The sequence below is a fragment of the Eretmochelys imbricata genome, chromosome 13 (assembly GCF_965152235.1).
Source record: "Eretmochelys imbricata isolate rEreImb1 chromosome 13, rEreImb1.hap1, whole genome shotgun sequence".
Taxonomy (NCBI): Eukaryota; Metazoa; Chordata; order Testudines; family Cheloniidae; genus Eretmochelys; species Eretmochelys imbricata.
In genome coordinates, this window is record NC_135584.1 from 20123337 (window position 1) to 20144066 (window position 20730).

General features: G+C 41.5%; 1 protein-coding gene across 3 annotated transcripts; it reads left to right on the forward strand.

Moving 5' to 3' along the window:
* Positions 1-25: 25 nt before the first annotated feature.
* YWHAB (tyrosine 3-monooxygenase/tryptophan 5-monooxygenase activation protein beta) lies at positions 26-18490 on the forward strand. Of its 3 annotated transcripts, none has more exons than XM_077831671.1 (6): positions 26-167; positions 10578-10879; positions 11942-12065; positions 14215-14378; positions 15979-16074; positions 16600-18490. In XM_077831671.1, exons 2-6 carry the CDS (start codon positions 10586-10588, stop codon positions 16654-16656), a joined length of 735 nt encoding a protein of 244 aa, XP_077687797.1. In that variant the 5' UTR covers positions 26-167; positions 10578-10585; the 3' UTR covers positions 16657-18490. The 3 variants fall into 3 exon arrangements, with proteins under 3 accessions (XP_077687797.1, XP_077687798.1, XP_077687799.1); XM_077831672.1 differs by lacking the exon at positions 26-167 and adding an exon at positions 2856-6494; XM_077831673.1 differs by lacking the exon at positions 26-167 and adding an exon at positions 9687-9707.
* Positions 18491-20730: the final 2240 nt, after the last annotated feature.

The following is a 20730-nucleotide window of genomic DNA, read 5'->3' on the forward strand; positions in this document are numbered from 1 at the left end:
CTCTGGCCCAATGGGGAGAATGGGGCGTGTTCCGGCAGCGGAAGGGGCGTGGGGCTGGCACCGGAAGGGGGTGCTGGAGCCGCCGCAGGGTGTGTGCGGTAGCGAAGCGGCCGCCGCTCTCGGAGTCTCCTGAGCCGCCCGGGACCGAGGTGTGAGCCCTCCGCCAGGTGAGGGTCTCGGGCCCATCCCCATCGCCCCGGGGACAGCGTACGGGGGGTGGGAGTCGCGAAGAGGCCTCGGGGCCTCGCCCCTTCCCTCTTCCCCGTGTGGGAGGCAGGGCGCTGCGCGGCCCGACAGGCCCAAGGGCTCGCGGAAGTAGGAGGGGGCAGGTCCCCTAGCCTCGGCCGGCCCAGCTCCTCCCTCTCTCGGGGGTGGCAGGGCCCGGGGTGGGAGGGGCAGGCGGCGGGCAGAGGCCTTCGCAGGCCGCGCTGGGGGGCGGCCCCCCACCCCGGGCTGCAGTGGCTCGTGTCTCTCCGGGGAGCCGGGCGGGGAAGTGAAGCCGCCCAGGTAACGGTGTGACCCACTCCCCTCCTCCCAGGCTGCCTGCAGGGCCTGAGCTGGCAGCACCGCCTTCTCTAGCCTCCCTCAGCCCAGCCCCACCTAGGCTGAGTCACCTTCTCCCCCGAGGGCTAGGCTGGCCTCGCACACCTGTGTGCAGCAGGCGTCGCTGGCAGGGGCTGCTCCCTTGGCCGTGATTGCCACCCTTCGGCTCCTACCGGCTGGGAAATGAGCCTCCCCCTTCCGGTCTGATTCTAGGCCTCTCCTTCCCAAGGCTCCCTGCGATCTCTCTGTCGTGGGCCAGGATGCCCAGCTGCCTGCACTGGGGGCCCCCGCCGTGTTGCTCCACACAGATCAGATTCCTGTGCTGCAGGCATTGCCTACCTTGAATAAAAATCTCTTGCTGTGTTCAGGAGATGGCAATAATGTCCATGGCACTTCATAGCATCCTTTTCACATAGGTACTCGTGGTGTTGTTTCAAACAAATAGGGAGGAGGTAGGGATGCAGCCCTGATATCTTTATAGAATAATAGGTGGGTGTAAGAGCACAGATACAGTGCCTAGCACAATGGGGTCCTGGTCCATGACTGGGACTGCTAGATGTTATAGTAATACAAATAACAAAGGTGGTATATTATTTATTACTAGCCTCTGCTGTGGCACAAAGCAGAACTAAATGTAGGCAGGCAGGAGGAGGAAAGAATACTGGTTTGGGCATCAGGCACAACTTGTAAGACTTCTTAGAAAAACCCATAAACTGCCCTGATGAGGTTGTAATCCACAGATGTTATCTTGTATAGTGCAAGTATCAGTGCCATGCAGACATTGTCACTGAGTGAAGATTCCAACTAAAATGTAGTAATTTATTTCATTTAGTCTTTTTGAAGTTACAGTAACTGTTCCAAACAAGGAAGCAAATTGAAAGATATATAATACTTTAAAAGCTAAATTGTACTGTACATGAAACTTCAATAGCTTGAAAACATTTATAAGGCTGTAAAACTTTTATAGCTTTAGGAGTGGTTAGGTTACCTAAATCAGAAGTCTCACGAACTGTCTCAGAGCATTTTATGCAGGAGGATGTATCTTTTTTGATAGTTCCCCAGAATAGAGTCCATTTTAAAAAAAAAAAAAAAAGCCTTGAAAGTATAAATTCACCCTTCCAGAGGGAGAAAACACTATTTATTTTTGGGTCTTAGATCCCAAAGTGGTGGGCAACTAGCAAATAGCTGATTGCAAATGAAGTGTCCTGGCCATGTACCTATATTTAGATTTTGAGTTAATTTGATATGCAGGAAGTGAAACACCATTAAAGCAAATGGGGTCCACACACTTGCACACTCAGTTTTGTCAGTGCACCATCTTCTGACCTGCAATATCCTTGCTATTCTGGTTCTCACTAGCTTTTAAGCAGAGCAGGCTAAGTGTGTGGTTTTTGTTATGTGCACAAATAGACTAGGATGAGACTGAGTTGGAAGGCACAACTGGCACATAAATAAGGTTTGGAACTATGTTCTTCAGACAGAAGGCTAGTGTCCCGATACACATTACATTAAAACTAAAGCATTGCAGTGGCATGGCTTTTTATTTTGCAACAGACTTATCCCATCCTGTAATAGAAATACTTTCACTTTAATATTAGTGAAGGTGATTTGCTGTAATATGAACACATTTATTTTGGCATGAGTTTTACACCTGAGGGAAGATGTTTTTGGGGAAACTCACTACTTTCATCTGGACCCTAGCCAGAAATGATTATAATAGTTGGAACAAAATTCTAACCATGTTAAGTACATTATATACCTTCCTGTTTCCACTTGTAAGTGTCCTTTATTTATATAGCACTATAGATGTGCATAATAGTTTGGACAGAATGAAAGGTCTCTACTCCAAGGCGTTTACAATCTAAGGACTTGCTTACATGGGGAAATAGCCTGGAATAGCTAATATGCAATACCTATTCTGCATTAGCTCCACATATGGACACTCTTATTCTGTAGTAGGGGTGTCTTTGTCCAATTTAGCTTAATCGACCTTGCAAGTGGATTAAGCTAAATTGAAAAAAGATACTCTTTTAGGGTATATCTCCACAGCAATTGGGAGATGTGACTGCAGCACATGTAGCCATACCTGGCTCTAACTCGCCCATTAAAAATAGCAGTGAAACTGCAGCGGCATGGGCTTGTCACCTGAATACATATCTAGTGTCCCAGAGGGCTTGCACTCAAGGGCTAGCCTGTGCTGCCTTGGCTTCAATGCTATTTTTAGCTAGCTAGCTAGATCAAAGCTAGTTAGGGAATGCATATGCATGCTGCAGTCACACCTCCCGACTGGTGTGTAAAGGTACCCTAATGTGCGGAGCTAGAGTGGAATAGCTATTGGGCTTTAAATTCACAACCTAGCTTATTTCACCCTAACTTCCCTGTGAGGACACGCCCTAAGTAAATAACATAGCAAGGGGTGACAAAAAGATGTGGGAAAAGGGTTGTGTATATATAGGAAGGTGATTGTGCAGAAAGAGATCATAAGGCTTACTTATTGTCAGTTTTTTCTCTCAAAGTTTCAATGAAGATTTTGGGGCAGTGTTTGGAGTGGCAGAAGGGTGACCAGATGTCACAGTTTTATAGGGACAGATCTGATATTTGGGGCTTTGTCTTATATAAGTGCCTATTACCCATCACTCCCTGTCCTGATTTTTTCACACTTCCTATCTGGTCACCTAGGTGATGGGCACATTGGAAAGCTAACTGAAAGAAATGAGTTTTGTTGAGGGTTTTGGAAGAGAGTAAGGCTGCATAATATAAGGTTGGAGAGGATATTCCACATGTTATGCTACCTGTTTAAAGCCCTAGAATATGGAAAGTGCGTTTTATTAATCTTACTGGTCAACCTAATGGTGATCGAGGAGAAATCTAGCTTTCTGTGTTTGGGTAAAATCTTACTGGGAATGTACAATTTTCTGAAATGTCACTTTTTAATAATACATACTACCATGGGGGGGGGTACTTTATTTCCATTAGCTTGGAGTGATGAATGGATTTTTTTCTTTGTGGAAAGGCAATGAATGAGAAATTCTGATGTCAGTGAGTAATCTGTATTTAGTTTCCAGTGTTCTTCCTCACCACTCCTAAATCCGTAGGTCAAGATAAAGAACACAACTCTAGCTAAATGGGGGGGAAATGGTATTAAAAGGCAAACAGGCTTCTTGTATTTAATTTGTAGGGAGCTGAGGAATGCATTGATTTAGAGAGTACACATCAGCAGTGGTGCCTGCTGTGTGAGCTGTATGGTGGATATCATCTGCATCATCCAAACTGTCTCTTATCAATACTACAGTTGTTCTTGCATTAGCATGCACATGACTAAATTATGAAGGAAGCCTTTCCTTTTGTTTTGGAGGCAATTGCCTCCTTTTGAATCCCCATCTAGGCTCCAAACTTATGGAACTAGAGTGTGGGATGCTATGTAATTGATATGGATTTTTCATTTGGGGGTGAATTGCCGCATTAATGTCACCAGCTAAAACCAAATCAGATATGTTGAGGGGCTGTTCACTTTTGGTAGGTAGATCTGCAAATATCTCCTATACTATTCTTCTGCTCTTCCAGTGCTAAATTTTGTAGCAGTTTTGTGATGGGAATAAATGCATATGAGTCTGAAACTACCAAACTTATCCCTTGTGACCAAATCTAGATTTAAACTAATTTCTCCAAAAGTGAAAGGTTAGTGTATTAACCCACTTTTCTGTCTGACTTCTTATTGACGTATATGGCAAACCAATAATTGCATTCCTTTCTTTCCCAAATCTTTTCTAATGGAGAAATGTTTGTCTAATTATTTCTACCTAACAAGCATTAAAACTATTAAAAAAGGATCAATGACCTATTTGGCATCAAAAGAGCAGGTCATTGAAAGCAAACTTCAGGACAGTGAAGGCTTATTAGTACTGTTTTGCCAGTTCAATATATTATGTAAGTCAGATATTTTTCATTGCCAGTTTTTCATCTACTTTCTACAGTGTTTAAATGCAGTTACATCTGATCTGATTTGACGGTTGGTCTTGAATAGCTCATGAAGGTTGGAAGCAGCAGAGCCTATAAAAGCAGGCATGATCACTGTCAAGTAACTTGGGCCTAAAATATGGTTTATCATAGATCTCTTGTAATCTGGTGGGGAATGTTGAGTGTCTAAACATTTTTATCTCAACTGTCATTAAAATTTACATAAATCCCAAATTCACCACCTTTGTCCTTGCTTGCAAATCCTGTGGGTTTACTTTGACCTTGGGTGCCCTTTCTAAAATGACTGTGGCTTTCTCCCGCTCCTTACTTCCCCTCTCACCTAAAGGAGCCAGGGGCAGCTATAAACTAGTGTCTTTTACAGATACCTACCTCTGGCAGTACAATTATTAAAAAGAAATCCAATCCAGGTCATGTCTACATGAGCAAGCAAACTCAGCTGAAACCTTTTAATTCCCTTGTAGACACAGTTTAATACCTTTAAGATCACTTGACCTGGTTGTGGTGTTGGACCCTAGGCTAGACAGGACCTAGATATTTTCTCAGCTTGCAGGAGTGGGAAGAAGGGTGATGGCTTCAGTGGTTAATACATAGGAGCATTAGATTCAAAGTTCTGGTATCTGAGTGCTTATTGAGTGCTTCCAACCTTTGAACACTCTGGTTGCTGGCATTCTTGATCAGAGATAGGATGCAATCATTGCCTTTTGGAGGGGTTCTAAGCCCTGGTTTAGCATGCTCTTAAAAATCTGAAAAGTACTAGTGTCTCTCACCTTCTACTTAGAATTAACAAGCCCTGTTCTCAGAACTCTTCCATGGCTATGACTTGCAACAGCCCCACCCCTCTCCCCAAAAGTATCTATGCTACATTAGACAATTCCTGTCAGTCTCTCACTACAGTCGTTGTTGAATGTACTGCTCTTAGGGCTTGGCTACACTTGCGAGTTACAATGCAATAAAGGAGCCCCGGGTGCACTAGCTCACTACCTGTCCACACTGGGAAGGTACATAGAGCGCTCTGACTCCGTGGCTACAGCGCTGCTGGTACTCCACCTCGGCGAGTGGAATAATGTTTGCTGTGCCCCCGCTGGAGCGCCACAGCACCAGTGTGAACGAGGTGTTGCGTTACTGCGCTCTGATCAGCCTCCGGCAATGTCCCATAATCCCCTTAAGTCAAGTGGCCACTGTTGTCATTGTTTTTGAATCGCTGCAGGAATGCGGATATGCCCTTTGAAATCTCCGTTTCTGACAGCCGGCTGCTTATCTGCTCTGAGACAAAGCAACCATTACTGTGGAATGCTGTGTGTGAGAGAGAGAGGCGGGGATCGGGAGGGGGGGTCTGCTGCTGTCTGAACTTACGAGACAGCATGCTGACATGCTCTCAGCCCCCCCCAAAACCCACTCTCTCTCCCCCCACATACACACCACATACTCCTTCTCACACTCCACCCCACCGCCCCCCCATTTGAAAAACACGTTGCAGTCACTTGCATGCTGGGATAGCTGCCCATAATGCACCACTCCCAATGCCACTGCAAGTGCCGCAAATGTGGCCTCGCCAGTGTGCTTGAAGCTGTCAGTGTGGACAGACTGCAGCGCCTTCCCTACTGCGCTCTCGGAAGGCTGGTTTAACTCAAAGTGCTCTACATCTGCAAGTGTAGCCATACTCTTAATTGCAGGTAATCACCACTGGTGCCTTCCATTTGTGGCCTAAGAACATGTCCAGCCCAGGCATCCCAGAGATGCTTGTTCCAGGCTGTGGCACACTAATCTATTGTTAGGAAGGACATAGCTTTCAGCTCCTTTATGGGAGGGACCAGCTATAACTGATAGTGGCTTTTTTGGGTTTTTTTTTTTTTTTTTTTTTTCAAACATCACTCCTTTCCTTGTGTCTTTTTTTTCCTTCTGGCAAACACTTACCTCTTATGGAGCCCAAGTCATCATAGCTCTGCAAAGCCCTTCTCCAAGCTTCTAACAAGGTAAGCAATGGAGAATCAAGTCTCTAACAGTGTTCCTTTATACAGCAAACCCTTCAGTGAGAGTGATGGTAGGTGCGTACTGCCAGATTATCCACATTTTGGTGTGGGGCAATGCCTTTCTTGGAAGAAAACACTGTGGTATTTGAATTATGTTAAATTCGTTTTACTGAACAGCACTTCATACTTTTGTAGCAAACCTACTAACAATAAAAGATTTTAGGACAAGTTAAAATAGTCAAATCAACGAATAAATTGAGGCTCCAACACTGGCATCTCAGACTCTGGTACAAATGTACACAATTAATGAAGTTCTTATTGAAGAAGTCAGACTTTTTTAGTAAGTAGTGTGAGCTGTCTTTAAGATGTACACATAATTTAGACAGTCCAATAACTAAGGCTAGATAACATGTTTTGTATGTCTTGTACTTGCGTTTGGGTTGAACAGTCAATTTTGTCAGACTTTCTTCTGTACCTTCTCTATGCCTTTCCCTATTCCCTCTGTGGTTTCCCTAATGTACCCTTAAGTGAACCCACTGACTGCCATGAAGGGACTTGCATTTAAAGATAAATATATCATATTAGCATCGTGTTAATAAACCCTCCACAGTTCCTAAACTGAACGCTGCACAGGTGATTTGTTTTGCGATCCATAGCACTACTTGTGCTGTGCTACTGAAAAAGTACAGCTAGAATATAACACAAACTTTTTTAATAACAAAATGCAAACTTCTTTAGAACTACTTGTCCCTAAATTTCAGCATGCAGACTATTTTTCAAAACAAAAATCCAAATCATATGGTAATGGTATTGTGTAAACTGCTTGTGGTAAACCTAAAGGTGACTACAATGGAAATGCCTCAAGAGGCAGTGCAGGTTGAAGAAATTGGAGTCATACAGTTATGTGAGATATTTTAGTATTTATGGCTGGCTTTCATACACTATAAAACACTGTTTATATAGACATACTTTGATCTTCAAATTAACAGTGAAAGTTAGGGGGTCCCCAGCTGTGAACTAGTTACTGTGTTAAGCATGTAAATTGAATTCATTTCATAATTGAAAGTCTAGCAATTTGGGATGCGGCAAGAAGGTGGTGGAATATTGTTGACTTGAAATACAGAGCACTGCAACTCTACATCATTAGTTCATCTGAACTGGTTCATGCTGGTTGTAATAGTGACCAAAAAATGTTGCTATTTGACCGATCTGTCTTTTCAACTTACATTTTTACTAGGCAGTGTATTTATTAAGGCTATATCTACGCTGTGTGCTTAAGGGTATGATTCCCCTGCTCGCATATACGTACTTGTGCTAGCCCTTGTCAAGCTAGTGCAAATATTAATAGCAGCAGAGCTGCGGTAGTGTTAGGGGCAGTGGAGACATGGCTTAGCTGTTTCGAGAACAAACCCACCTGAACCTCATGGGTATATACTCAACATGGCTAAGCCATGCCTCCACTGCCATTATCCTATTCAGATTATTATCTTCATTATCCAGATATCTGATGCTATCTATACTTATGCTAGCTCAATGAGAGCTAGCGCAAGCATGTGTCAGCGAGCAGGGAAATCACACCTCTAGCTTGTAGTGCAAATGTAGCTTAAGTGTGTGCATTACAAAAAAACCTGTCTCTCACTTGGCATCCTTACTTGGAGTCATCTTCTTTCATACGTCTTGGGTAGGTAACATGATTACAAATTTATATCTAAGTTTGATAGCCAGCACGTTGCTGCAGTCCCCTGGCAAAAGAACGAAGGGGACACTTAGATATGATGTGCTCCATCATTTGTGCCTGGTGACTACAGGTGTTTGCCTCATTTTCCATTTAAAGAGGGTTTGTCCACATATTCCATGAGATGTCTTGATGTGATTCAATCTGCATCAGTCTTTCCAAAATAAATCAAAACCTGGTGGTTCCTTGGCAGGCTCAGTGATGAGCTCATTTGGAGTCTGCAGTAGCCAGTGATACAAACCAACTACGTCTCCCTAGAGTCGAGCCTTCCTGCAAAGACAGAGCTATGTTAGTGAAGTAAAATAAGTTAACTCACTGTGGGTACCTATTTTTGTCTTTGGGGAGAGCGGCAATCTTAATATCAATTTGGCACCCTTTAAAAGTGCCATGTTCCACTGGTTTAAAAGCTGTGTTTGAAAGAGAACTAGACTTAATGCAGAACTACGTGTGCAAGAGGACTCCATTTTCTGGGATGGCTTCTTTCAGCAAAAAATCTGTATTGATCCAATGGCTCACAGAACAGGCACATCCATAAGGTGACCGTGCATATACCACACAAGTCCTTTGTTCAAACTTAGTTGTATACATAAAAAGAAAAGGAGTACTTGTGGCACCTTAGAGACTAACAAATTTATTTGAGCATAAGCTTTCGTGAGCTACAGCTCACTTCATCGGATGCATTCAGTGCATGCATCCGATGAAGTGAGCTGTAGCTCACGAAAGCCTATGCTCAAATAAATTTGTTAGTCTCTAAGGTGCCACAAGTACTCCTTTTCTTTTTGTGAATACAGACTAACAGGGCTCCTACTTTGAAACCAGTTGTATACATGTTACCATTGTGCCTTGCAGACACATAGAACATAGCAGTGAGGAAAAGCCATTTTCCTTACTAACTCCAGCATCCATTTTCCTGAGGCAGAAGTTCTTAAACTGTGCTCAGTGGAGAGTTGGTCATATAGCATATGTCTGACCTTATTTCCAGCTGCTAAATTGCATTTCAAAAAAGATGAATGTTTCTTTCCACGTAAGCAATTACTTTACAATTGCATGACTGTCATGTGCCACATCCTTTCTCCCTCAATCTCTGTATTAAAATATGGTTGACATTGAAAATGCTGCAGGATAGCAGGGTTGATTGTCTCCAAAAATCTCATGTGTAGAGAAACACAGACATAAGAAATAATTTTCCTGTTAGGGCAGTATAAAAACATTTTCTCTGGTACCAAACACTGCAGCTTTATTTTGCTGTTTTAAATATCCACAGAAGCATTGCATTTTGCATCGAAGCAAAGGAGGGCTGCTCAATGACAGCAGGAGCTGTCCAGTGTTTCAGATACTCCTGCTCTAAGAACATTATTCCTGTCATGGACGAGTACCAGAGAATACTGTAACATGAACAAGTCCTGGTTTTCTTTTTTGGTAACTGTTTGAACATGCAACCTTTCCTGTCAGACTTCTGGTATTGTTAGATTGGAGTCATGGTAAGATAAAGAGGATTGGAGGAGAAATCTGTCTGGGGCGGGGGAAAGATTGATATGATTGGACATAACATTAGTATTAATGTCACATTTGAGAAGGTAATGTTCAGGTTCTTCCAGGAGTGTGATTGGTTGTGATCCTTAAATGTTACAGAAGATGCTGATTAGGCCTCAGCTGGAGTATTGTGTCCAGTTCTGGGCGCTACATTTTAGGAAAGATGTGGACAAATTAAAGAAAGTCCAGAGAAGAGCAACAAAAATGATGAAAGGTCTAGAAAACATGACCTATGACGGAAGATTGAAAAAATTGGGTTTGTTTAGTCTGGAGAAGATAAGATTGAGAGGGGACATCACAGTTTTCAAGTACATAAAAGGTTGTTACAAGGAGGAGGGAGAAAAATAGTTGTTCTTAACCTCTGAGAATAGGACAAGAAGCAATGGGCTTAAATTGCAGCAAGGAAGGTTTAGGTTGGACATTAGGAAAAACTTCCTAACTGTCAGAATGGTTAAGCACTTGAATAAATTGCTAAGGGAGGTTGTGGAATCTCCGTCATTGGAGATTTTTAAGAGCAGGTTGGACAAACACCTGTCAGGGATGGTCTAGATAATACTTAGTCCTGCCATGCATTCAGGGGACTGGACTAGATGACCTTTCGAGGTCCCTTCCACTCCGATGATTCTATGCTGCTCTTAGTGAAATAACCAAAATATAAAGTTAAACTCCTGCTAGTAACTCACTACATTGATCGGGAAGAAGACAGACTTCCCACTTATGACTTATGATCATGACTTATACTGTATCCCCTTTTACCTTTTATCATTTGTTTTCCACAACCTGTGCAATCAAGATAAATTATTTTTTCTCCTTTTAAGGAATAACTATGGATAAAAGCGAGCTGGTACAGAAAGCCAAACTGGCCGAACAGGCTGAGCGCTATGATGACATGGCTGCTGCTATGAAGGCTGTCACTGAGCAAGGACATGAACTGTCCAATGAAGAAAGGAATCTACTCTCTGTTGCCTATAAGAATGTGGTTGGTGCCCGTCGCTCTTCCTGGCGTGTAATTTCCAGCATTGAACAGAAAACAGAGAGGAATGAGAAGAAACAGCAGATGGGAAGAGAGTATCGTGAGAAAATTGAGGCTGAATTGCAGGATATCTGCAATGATGTTCTGGTAATAATCCAGCAGCAAAAATAACAGTAGTTAGCATTGCACCAATTGCCAGGGAGGCTTAAGGAGCCTCACTTACTGAGATGCTAAAGATCCAGGCAGGAAGATAATTTCTTATGGCTCTGGGTAAAGAACTTGGCTGGGTTTAGTAATTGAGTCTTCTAGTTTCTTTCATGTAACTGTATTCAGTTTCTCTTAAAGTGCTATCACCTACCAAATAACAAAACAAAACCATCTACTAGCCAAAGGCACAAAACCTGTTAGGCAGAGATTAATATGGAAGATGATTGGGGGAGAAGGGGGGAAGACACCAGAAGGATCTGTGGCCAGCTGCCCTGGCAAGAAGCCCATCACTTACACTCGGGTGCTCGGATTCTTAGCAGGGTGCTGTTCCTGTTTGGTGGGGGAGAGTGGGTGATAGATGCTCCTATGTCTTTTAATCACCTGAAATTTTAAGCCTCTACCCATATTCTTTTGTGGACAGGAGAGGAGCTAGCATTTTCCCCCATACCAGTTTCCTGGCTTCTCTGAAGTTAGGGGTTGAGCGATTCTGCTCTTTTGTGGTTGCCTCAGTCAAGATCCTAATGCATGTGAAGGGGAGAGGGTTCCTGGTACTCCTCTTGCAACCATTTTTGAGTCCTGTTCCTCTGAATACGCAAGTGCAGCCTCTATTGCTAGTCATAGCTTTAGACAACTTCATTGCTGTCCACAGTTCTAAACAGCAGCAGTGAAAGTAATCAGACTCTTGTGAATCTCACGCTGCCAAACAGCAGCAAAATTACGAATAGCAGTGGAAGCCCTGGAGCTCTGTACCTGCGGACTCATGAACACAGCACTGCATCAGTTTGCATATGAAAAGCTGTCCTCGCAATCAGGAGGGCTATCAACTTTTTGAGAGCTGAAATTTTGCAGAAATGAATGGTATAGGTCCTCAACAGGGCAAGTTTCCCACTCCCCAGTGGATTTTTCTCTGCGCTTTGGTAGTGGATAATAAACTTCGTGTGTGTAGGTTTATCACTCCTGTGACTTTCATGACAAAAGCATCTGTGATGCTTCCTCTTTCAGGAACTCTTGGATAAGTACCTTATTGTCAATGCCACACAGCCAGAAAGCAAGGTCTTCTATTTGAAAATGAAAGGCGATTACTTCAGATATCTTTCGGAGGTGGCATCTGGGGACAGCAAACAAAGTAGGTAGAGTTAAAATCTTTTTACACACACACACACACGCCCCTCCCCTCCCCCCGATCAGAAGTCAAATGGCCACTAAGCAGAATGAAGTATGGAGAGAAATGTTTGTTTTCAGTGAGGAGTATTTATATAGATTTCAACGTTCACTAACTATTGAAAACAAGCATTGTGCTAGTTGCTCTTGTCATGCTTCTCTGGAGTGTCTTCCTCAGCGCAGATTGTCAGAAAACAGAGAAGACACCTCAAGCTGGTGGTGTGTTCTATAATTAGATTTCACCAAGCCAGTGACATATGTGAACTCCTGGATCACTATAACGGTCTTACCATGGAGTCACAGATAGTCCCTTTAGACTCTCCAGCCTATCTTACCACACAGGCAAACTGGACTTTGTGAGAAAAGGTCTCTTTAAACCAAAAATCACACCACATAAGGTTGCTCTCAGGCCCGAGAGACCAGTCACTTCCCCCCAGTCAGTTGGTACTCTAGATCTTATACCAAAGACCATGCTGGTAGCCAGTTATATAGTAAACTAACTAAAGGTTTATTACCTAAGAAAAGGAAATGTGTTATTGAGAGGTTAAAACAGGTAAAATATACGTACAGGTGACTCACAGTTTGTAATTCCAAATGGTGGCAGTGATGTAATAAACTTCCAGTTTCCAAAAAGTCTTTTCAGGATACCCAGGTTGTCTCTGGGGATCTCTGCTTTGCATCTAGTACACTTTCCCATACTAGTCCAAGCAGTCCAGAGATGCAGGATCTTTCCTTGAATCCATACTTATAGCTTCTTCTCACAGAAAACAAGCTGACAGTGTCAGTACCCACATGTTTTTTTTCTTTGACAGAGCGTGAGGAATACATTTTGAGTCTTTGACCTCTCATCATCATCATCACACAATGAGCACTTGCTTTGAAAATAGATCTTTTCTGTTAGAGTTCTTCATTTGCATTCTATAATGCTTCTTTCTCATTTGGGTTATTTAGTTACAGGGGTGTACACAATGTAAATGTTTGCTACTATGTTATAACAGGCTACAGATACGTGAAAACAATGTAAGTAACATCCAATTTGTTTTCATGAAGTTAAAACATAAAGTACACTCTTATACATTTAACAATCACTTTGATATATACTAATACACAAGTGAATAGGCCTAGGGCTTCGACATGAGCTGGCACATGGTCTGCCAGTGTCGTAGCTCTGACCAAACCGCCCCCCCTTCACCCCCAAAAAACCCATTATAGGTGAGTCTCTGTAATTAACATCAAGCCAAACACACTGCCATCCCTCATTCAGCCTGCTCTGTCCCCAAATGTCTCTCCTCCCATCCCTGGAAAGGCTTTTCCACCTGTCTGAAAGTTCAGCAAATCCAGGATCTGGTAGCCTGAGAGGAGGAATGCATTATTTCCTCATGGAAAATGCCCTGCCAGTCGTACCCTCCTAATTATATCAGGGGATCTAGCTGAAGTAACTTCACTGGTTGAAGTAACTTCAACTTCACTTGAACTCTGCCTGGAAGTCCGTGGGCAGTCAGTGCTGTTTATGAGCAGGATCACAGGGCTACACAGTCCCTCTAGAGCTTGTTGTGCTACCCATCAGCCTGGGGAGGGGGCACTCACAGTTCCTCTGTACTCCCAATTTTTAACCCATGGAGTTCAGGACAAGAGGTTGCCTCTTGGACCCTTCCTTCTCAGAAGCATTAGGGAATGGCTCATTAGGGAATTCCCACTCCCAAGTTTTCTTCAGCATTTACCTTCCAGAACTATTTCCTGTTCCTCTGTTGGCTTCTAGCTTTTAAACACAATGCAGTTTGAGTTCAACAGTACTAACCACAACTTTGTCTGATGGTTTTTTAATCTTTGTTTGGGTTGTTGCATTTTAAATCTTATGAGCACTCCTGCATTAATAGCTTAGTTTTATTGTTAGATTTTTACCATTACAATTATTGAAGGAAATCCCTCTGTGCTTGTTTTTTACATGTAGATATTTATTAACCTTCTAATTGGAATTGTTACCAGATGTCCAAAGTTCCTAAATTGCCCAGAGTGAGATGATGATAAATAATCCTTACCTTAAATACACAATGATAAAATAAGAGATGTAGTGACTTACCATGTATTAATCTTACCGAAATCGCTTTTTACAGCAACGGTATCAAACTCTCAGCAGGCTTACCAGGAGGCATTTGAAATTAGCAAGAAAGAGATGCAACCTACACATCCCATTCGGCTTGGTCTGGCTCTCAATTTCTCTGTCTTTTATTATGAGATATTAAATTCCCCTGAAAAAGCCTGTAGTCTGGCAAAGACGGTAAGCAGACTCATCAATATTTTAAACTATTGAAGGTGAAAACTATTAAAGGTGTACAGTACTACCTCTGAAGGTAATTTTGAGTGATCTATTCTTCTAAAAACAACTAGATTCTCCTTCAAGAGTACTCTGTCAGCGGGAGGATGCCTGCCTCAGAGCTGCTGGCCTCCTTTCACACTAATATCTGTATCTTAATATATTTTCACATAAACCAGCAAAAGCATACTAGACTATTGACAATTACCCTGTGAGGAATAAGACAAGCTGCCCTCTTCACACTTCCACAGGATTCTCCCAGAAAGTACTTGTTTTGGAAATTTTAAAATGTTTGTGTTAATCTAGAGCTCCTAAAACTGAAAATAATAACACTGTCTTTAGTTGAGCATATTTCAAAAATTTGATGGGGCAGTTTCTCCAGTGTGACTTTACCAGTGCGACTTTACCAGTGCTCTCCATTCATGACTTGTAACATCCCAGTCCCTCTTCAAAGACCAAAGCCGCTTTGGTTTGATTGGTGCGGCAAACTATTTGATGATTTAATTGTGCCCAAATAGATCACAAGTGAGTTCGTTTTTGTCTTTTACCTCTCCTTAAAATTAGACCAAATCTCTTTCTGAGAGGTGAATAGCTCCATGTGGTATTTTTATTAGTTCACCTCTACTTGCTTCAATTGAAAACTGTCAAGAAACAGCTTGGATAATGATGGCATTCAGAGTTACTTAGCATATACGTACAGTGCACTTTGTTCAGGGTCCTAATATTCTGTAGCAAGAAGAGATTTTTCCCTTGCAATGCACTTACTACTGTTAGTTCAGCTATTTAAGTTATTGGGCTGTAAATCAATCTGCTTTACAAATGTGGTTGCGTTTGTGATAGAAATCTATTTAAATAGAAAAAGGGGCCTTATTCATGGCAGCTGTCAAACATGCTGCATGGATTTTGATGGAAGATTTTATAAAACAAGTTGGTGGCAACTATGGTCATATTAGTCTTTAGTGGAAAATACATTGTTTCTTCCACTGTCACACTGTTTGCTATGTCTTTAGTTGCCTTTCTATGTGCAGCAGATATGACCCTGAAGATACCTCTAATTTTTCAGCTTTAGCTCTACATGCCCACTGCTTCTAATTCAAACCTTTGAGCCCTCCATTTTTAGTGAAGACACTCTAAGGAACTTGTCTGACAATGCTGCTCTTTAAATGGGTGGGTGGGTTGGTTTTGAGCCATGTGAAGCTGTCCATCCTGTGGGAGTGAGCACATTCACTTCTTGAATATTCTGTGCTGGTCTGGGAAGTAGGCCTGGTTCAAGAATTAATCTTAAAACTCACGTAACAAAATAGAATTCTTCCAGTCGGCCAGTGGCCTGGTCTTCACTTTGTTGTAGTTGAGCCTGGCTAGTACTTTTTTCTTTTGGGGAGAGGAAAAATACTCCTAGTTTTTTATCTTTGTTTTTTGTACCCCCTCCCCCCACTGAATTTTAAATGTAATATGGGAAAATTTTAAGAAAAAAATTATCTGTATAAATGAAACTGAATTCAGATGAGTACAGAATTTGAAAATCTGGTGTCTTTGCTCTGTTAAACTGTATTGCCTATTTCAGGCTTTTGATGAAGCGATAGCTGAGCTGGACACACTGAATGAAGAGTCTTACAAAGACAGCACTCTGATCATGCAGCTACTAAGGGACAACCTTACTGTAAGTATCACTGGGACAAACTACTACACTTGTCACTGTTGTAAATGTTAGGCTTTCAGGCTCTAATAAATAGGCTTTATCATGAGAAGTTTTGTATATTCCTCTGCTTTACAAATCACTTCTCTTATGGAGAAACCACCACACCAACTAGTGTAATTGGACCTATCTGAGAGCCATTGCCTCTGTATGCTAAATAAAATGGCAGTTGCTGTACTAGCCCAAGTTAGTAAGCCTTTCTGCAATCAATTGTCATTGAAAGGTGCACTTTTATTGACCGTTTCCCAAAAGCTAACTTTCCTCCAGTGCGTACTGCCTGTAAGCTTCATTTGCTTTCTGTTCCTAAGACTCCATCCAGCCTTCTGTTTTTAGTTCATTATTCTTTCTTTGCCACTAAATTCAACCATTTAATATTCTTCCATTAAGAAAATTGCACAACCTACAGCTAATTACCCCATCTCCCCTTTCCTGACAAATGTAATTAACTGCATGCTTTCAGCATAAACATGTGTTTGTATTTTCTTACAGCTATGGACATCGGAAAACCAGGGAGATGAAGGGGATGCTGGGGAGGGAGAGAACTAATGGCTGTCACGCTTCACTATATGTTCAATGTCACTCTGTATCCTACACATATATCCCTTTGTGCGACAAGCAAAAAGAATAGTACATCGACTTTCACAACCTCAACGTAGCAAAAACTGTCTGTGGGGTAAAAACAATTGGTTGGTGTTTTGTGTACTTAAAATGGAGATTGGTTATACAACTGCATTCTGAACTTATTATGAACATTTGCAGTTATGATTACCATGTTTATATTTTTAACTCAACACTGTGATTATGGGTTTTGTAATTGCAGCTGACTTTACAAAACTCTTCCTGGTAGAAACTAGATATTAATTATGTAACTCTGGAAAGCTTAATCTGGCACCAAAATAGTCGAAGTACAATTCTGTTGTAAAGTTGTACAGAAAGTTATAAAAATTATATTGTGACACTGGGGCATGGAAGGAAAACAATCCATTGTGTGGCATTCCAGTTCAGTAACACACTTCAGTGAATTAGTTTAACAGGCACACTCTGTAGACATTTTTTAACCAAGTTTGGTGCACTGCTTTCAGTCAAAAGCTCACTTTAAGTAATCTTACTTTTCTGAGAGTTCAGTTTTTTGGGAGTATAGCAGCCTAGGTTTCCAAATTACATTGGCAAGTAATTGGGGTTTGACTTTGAAAAATGGTCCAGTGCTCATTCAACATGCATGACTAAAACCCCTTCCCACAACAGTAAATTACTTAGTTACAACTCGGACTGTTCTTTAGTAGTAAGATTTCTTGGTGCATTACTGTCAACTTGCAACAGGAAAAGACTAATATTGTATGAATGGTCTTATTAGTTTTTTGGATAATACTGTTAAGAGTAAAATAATGCAAAGATTGGATTTCACTTAGGAGAATTAAAATCTCCTTGGGTATTCCCACTCTGAACTCTATCTGGAAAAATTTCTAATATTCCACTCTGCCATCTTTGAATTCACTTTATAGAAATCTTCCTCCCATTGAATTGATGTTCATCCTCACCCTCTCACCTGCTTTTAAACGTCATTAAAAAATTTCTGGACTCCTACATATGTTCCATTATTTGTGGATTATAAGTGATATCAGGGTGATGGAGAGACCTGAATGTGCTATTGGACAGGTCTCTCACTCAGATGTTTGAGAGTTGCCAGTGCTGCTGTAGTCTTCAGCTCTTAATGTCTGCCACTTTAAGCCAGATCCTGGTATTGCCTAAAACATTCAAGATTTCCCATTATTTCGTACTGGAATGCAGACCTTACACATTTGTAATGCTTGTTAGGAACTTGTGATATTAGAACTCCAAATGTCCTCATTTAGTTGTGTTCCCAAATAGGTCCAGTCAGATAAGACCTCATAAGAGTTGCATGAATAATGCAATGGAAAAGATTAGGAATAGTCATCTATCAGTCTCCCAGTATCATCCCTTTACCATTTCACCTAGCTGTAGAATTCATCTGTTTGTCTGTCCATCTGTCTCCTGGAGAGAGAATTTCATGCACTGATTTTAAAACTCCCCTCTACTAGCTGAACAAATAGTGCAGTTAATACTTGGCGCTTGATAAATGCAGTAGTGATGAATGTGGAACCGAGCCTGTCTGTATATCTGGTAGCTCTTTTCGCTTTGTTTTTACTGACCAGTATTCTGCCTAAAGTTTGCTTCTGTGACGGTTATATTGCTAGCACACACGTGGTTGTGAGAATAGTATAGCAAAAAAGAAATACCTGGTTATTGATGTACTAGATTTGTGTATGTCTTTTAAACGGTTCTAGTTTCACCTTACACAAAATAATCAGGAAAGTGTAAAAGAATTCAAAAGTGAATAATAAAAAAAAATTTATCAGTTCCTTGTGGTTTTTTATCTTTGTCACACTTGTGGCAACAGAAAATTATGGTAGTAGAATCACCACCTCGTTATTGTAATGTCCAGAATTTGGACTCTGTGAGACTTGACTCGAATTAAGTGGTACAAATATTTAAATCATTCCTTTCACTAAGAAAATGAAAAAACTCTGCTACTGTACTCACTTTGTAGTAGAGGACACTGGTTCTGTTGCTTGATGTCCATTCTGTTAGGCGCATGCCTGTACATTTTCATGTTGTGGGGGAGAGGAGGAAGAAACGGAACTATAAATATCCTTATTTAATTTGAGACTCATTGAGTATGGTAATGGTTGAAAACACAGTATATGAACAACATCTATTGCAGTGACTTCTGTTGATGGCTAATACACACAAGATTCTGACCTGGGTACTATTGTTAGGTTCCTATCTGACTTGTTAATGGGGCTTGCGTAGCAGATGCTGAGAGCACTGTGTGTACCTGTCAGTCAGTCCCTGGAAATTTCAATAACTAATTTCTCATCACAGAAGCCACAGCTCTGCATCTGACTGCAAGACCAGAGCTCAACAGTTTTGGAAGGGTGGGGATCAGTCAGTGGAGAGAGGGTTATAATCTGACTAATCAATAGTGGATCTTTTTCTTATGTTTCACACTTATGCTAGTTTGCCAAAATGCTTAGGTGTAGTGTAATTCTTTCCCAAATCATATTCTGTCAGGTACATTGCAGTGAAGTTACTTATACTGGACAGCTAGCCTAATGCTGTGACCTCTCATGACAAATGTTTGTGCATGGAGTTTGAATCCCTTGCCTCAAACAGTATGTATCTGGGGAATATGCATAAATATGACTAAGCATTCTTCATAATGGTAGTAAGTACTCTTGATGGTTCTCCCTATTTTATAATTGTCACACACAAAAGATCTTAACAAAGATGTTGTCTTACCCCCAGTCTCCTCTAGTCATATCTCTGGTGTGATCAATAGAATAAGGTCAATTTTTCAAAAGTGTCTAGGTGACTGGGGCATAGAGGCGCCTATTTCTCAATGAAAGAAACTTAAGCTCTGTGCCCAAGTTACCTTAGGCACTCCTGAACATTTTTTCCAGTGTCTGGAAATAAATTCAAAAGTTCCTATTTAAGGCTGAGTAGTTTGTTGGAAAACTATCCAAGTTTGGATGGCCTTCCTCTCCCCACTTTCCCCACAGCTTGCTAACAGACCCATGCACCTTTATATTGCTAATAATCTAAAACTTGTAAATGTAGGTCCTGCTTTCCAACATAGCCCCAACCTGGCTTCTATTTGCATGTCAGTTTACTGTTTTTGTACATTATCAGCTGTATGCACAGCTAATAAAACTTACACTACACACAGGTATCCATGGTAGTGCATGAAAATTAAATGTGTAAGTGTGTGTGCAACATTGAACACACAAATGGAGGCCTCATTCTGAAAATTTGCTCACAGTGAACAGTAACAGTCAAATTATTTCATGATCCAGAGGTTATCCTGAACCCTGAAAGCAGGTTGGCTGGGGATGAAAAAAGCATTCTATCCTACTTTAGCTTTATAACTGTTGTAATGGCCTTTTTGCTGTACAAAGGATTGAACTAATCTAATATCTAGGGAAGCATCTGACACAATTATGGAGAGCAGAATTACTCTCGGCAAGCCTCTCAAAGCAAGGTAGAGCCTGAGTGTGGGAGGGATTTTTGATGTTGCCCTGCAGCACTGCACTTACTACTTTGGAAGAATATTGGCACATAAATTCCATCCACATACAAGCCACCTGTTTATATATTTGTACTGTTCAGATTTTTAGAACATTAGGGAGTACAGTAGCTGTGCAGACTCAAGTTACCTCAGCTCCATTTAAATGGCATTCTGTAGCTATGTGGGTTGTGGTAAGACACTTCTCCCTCAAGTCTCTGAAGGTCCCTTTCTCAAAGTGCTGTCTGTCACTCACACATACACACTCACCCAAGGGAAAAAACCCACAAGGGAAGTATTCTAAATCTTTTATCTCTGATGGTGTTCCTTTTTTCTTCCATGCTCTTGAGGATTCAATATGGTAGATTCAATTGTAACTGTGCTGTACCTACAACTTGAATATAAGGTGAGGTTTGAGAAGATTCAGAGAACTCGTGCATTTTCTTTACTTTTAGAGGTTCTGTACATCTTGGCATCCATTGGAGTAGACAGTCTCATTTAATGCTATTTCTTACCACACTAATGCAGGGGTGGGC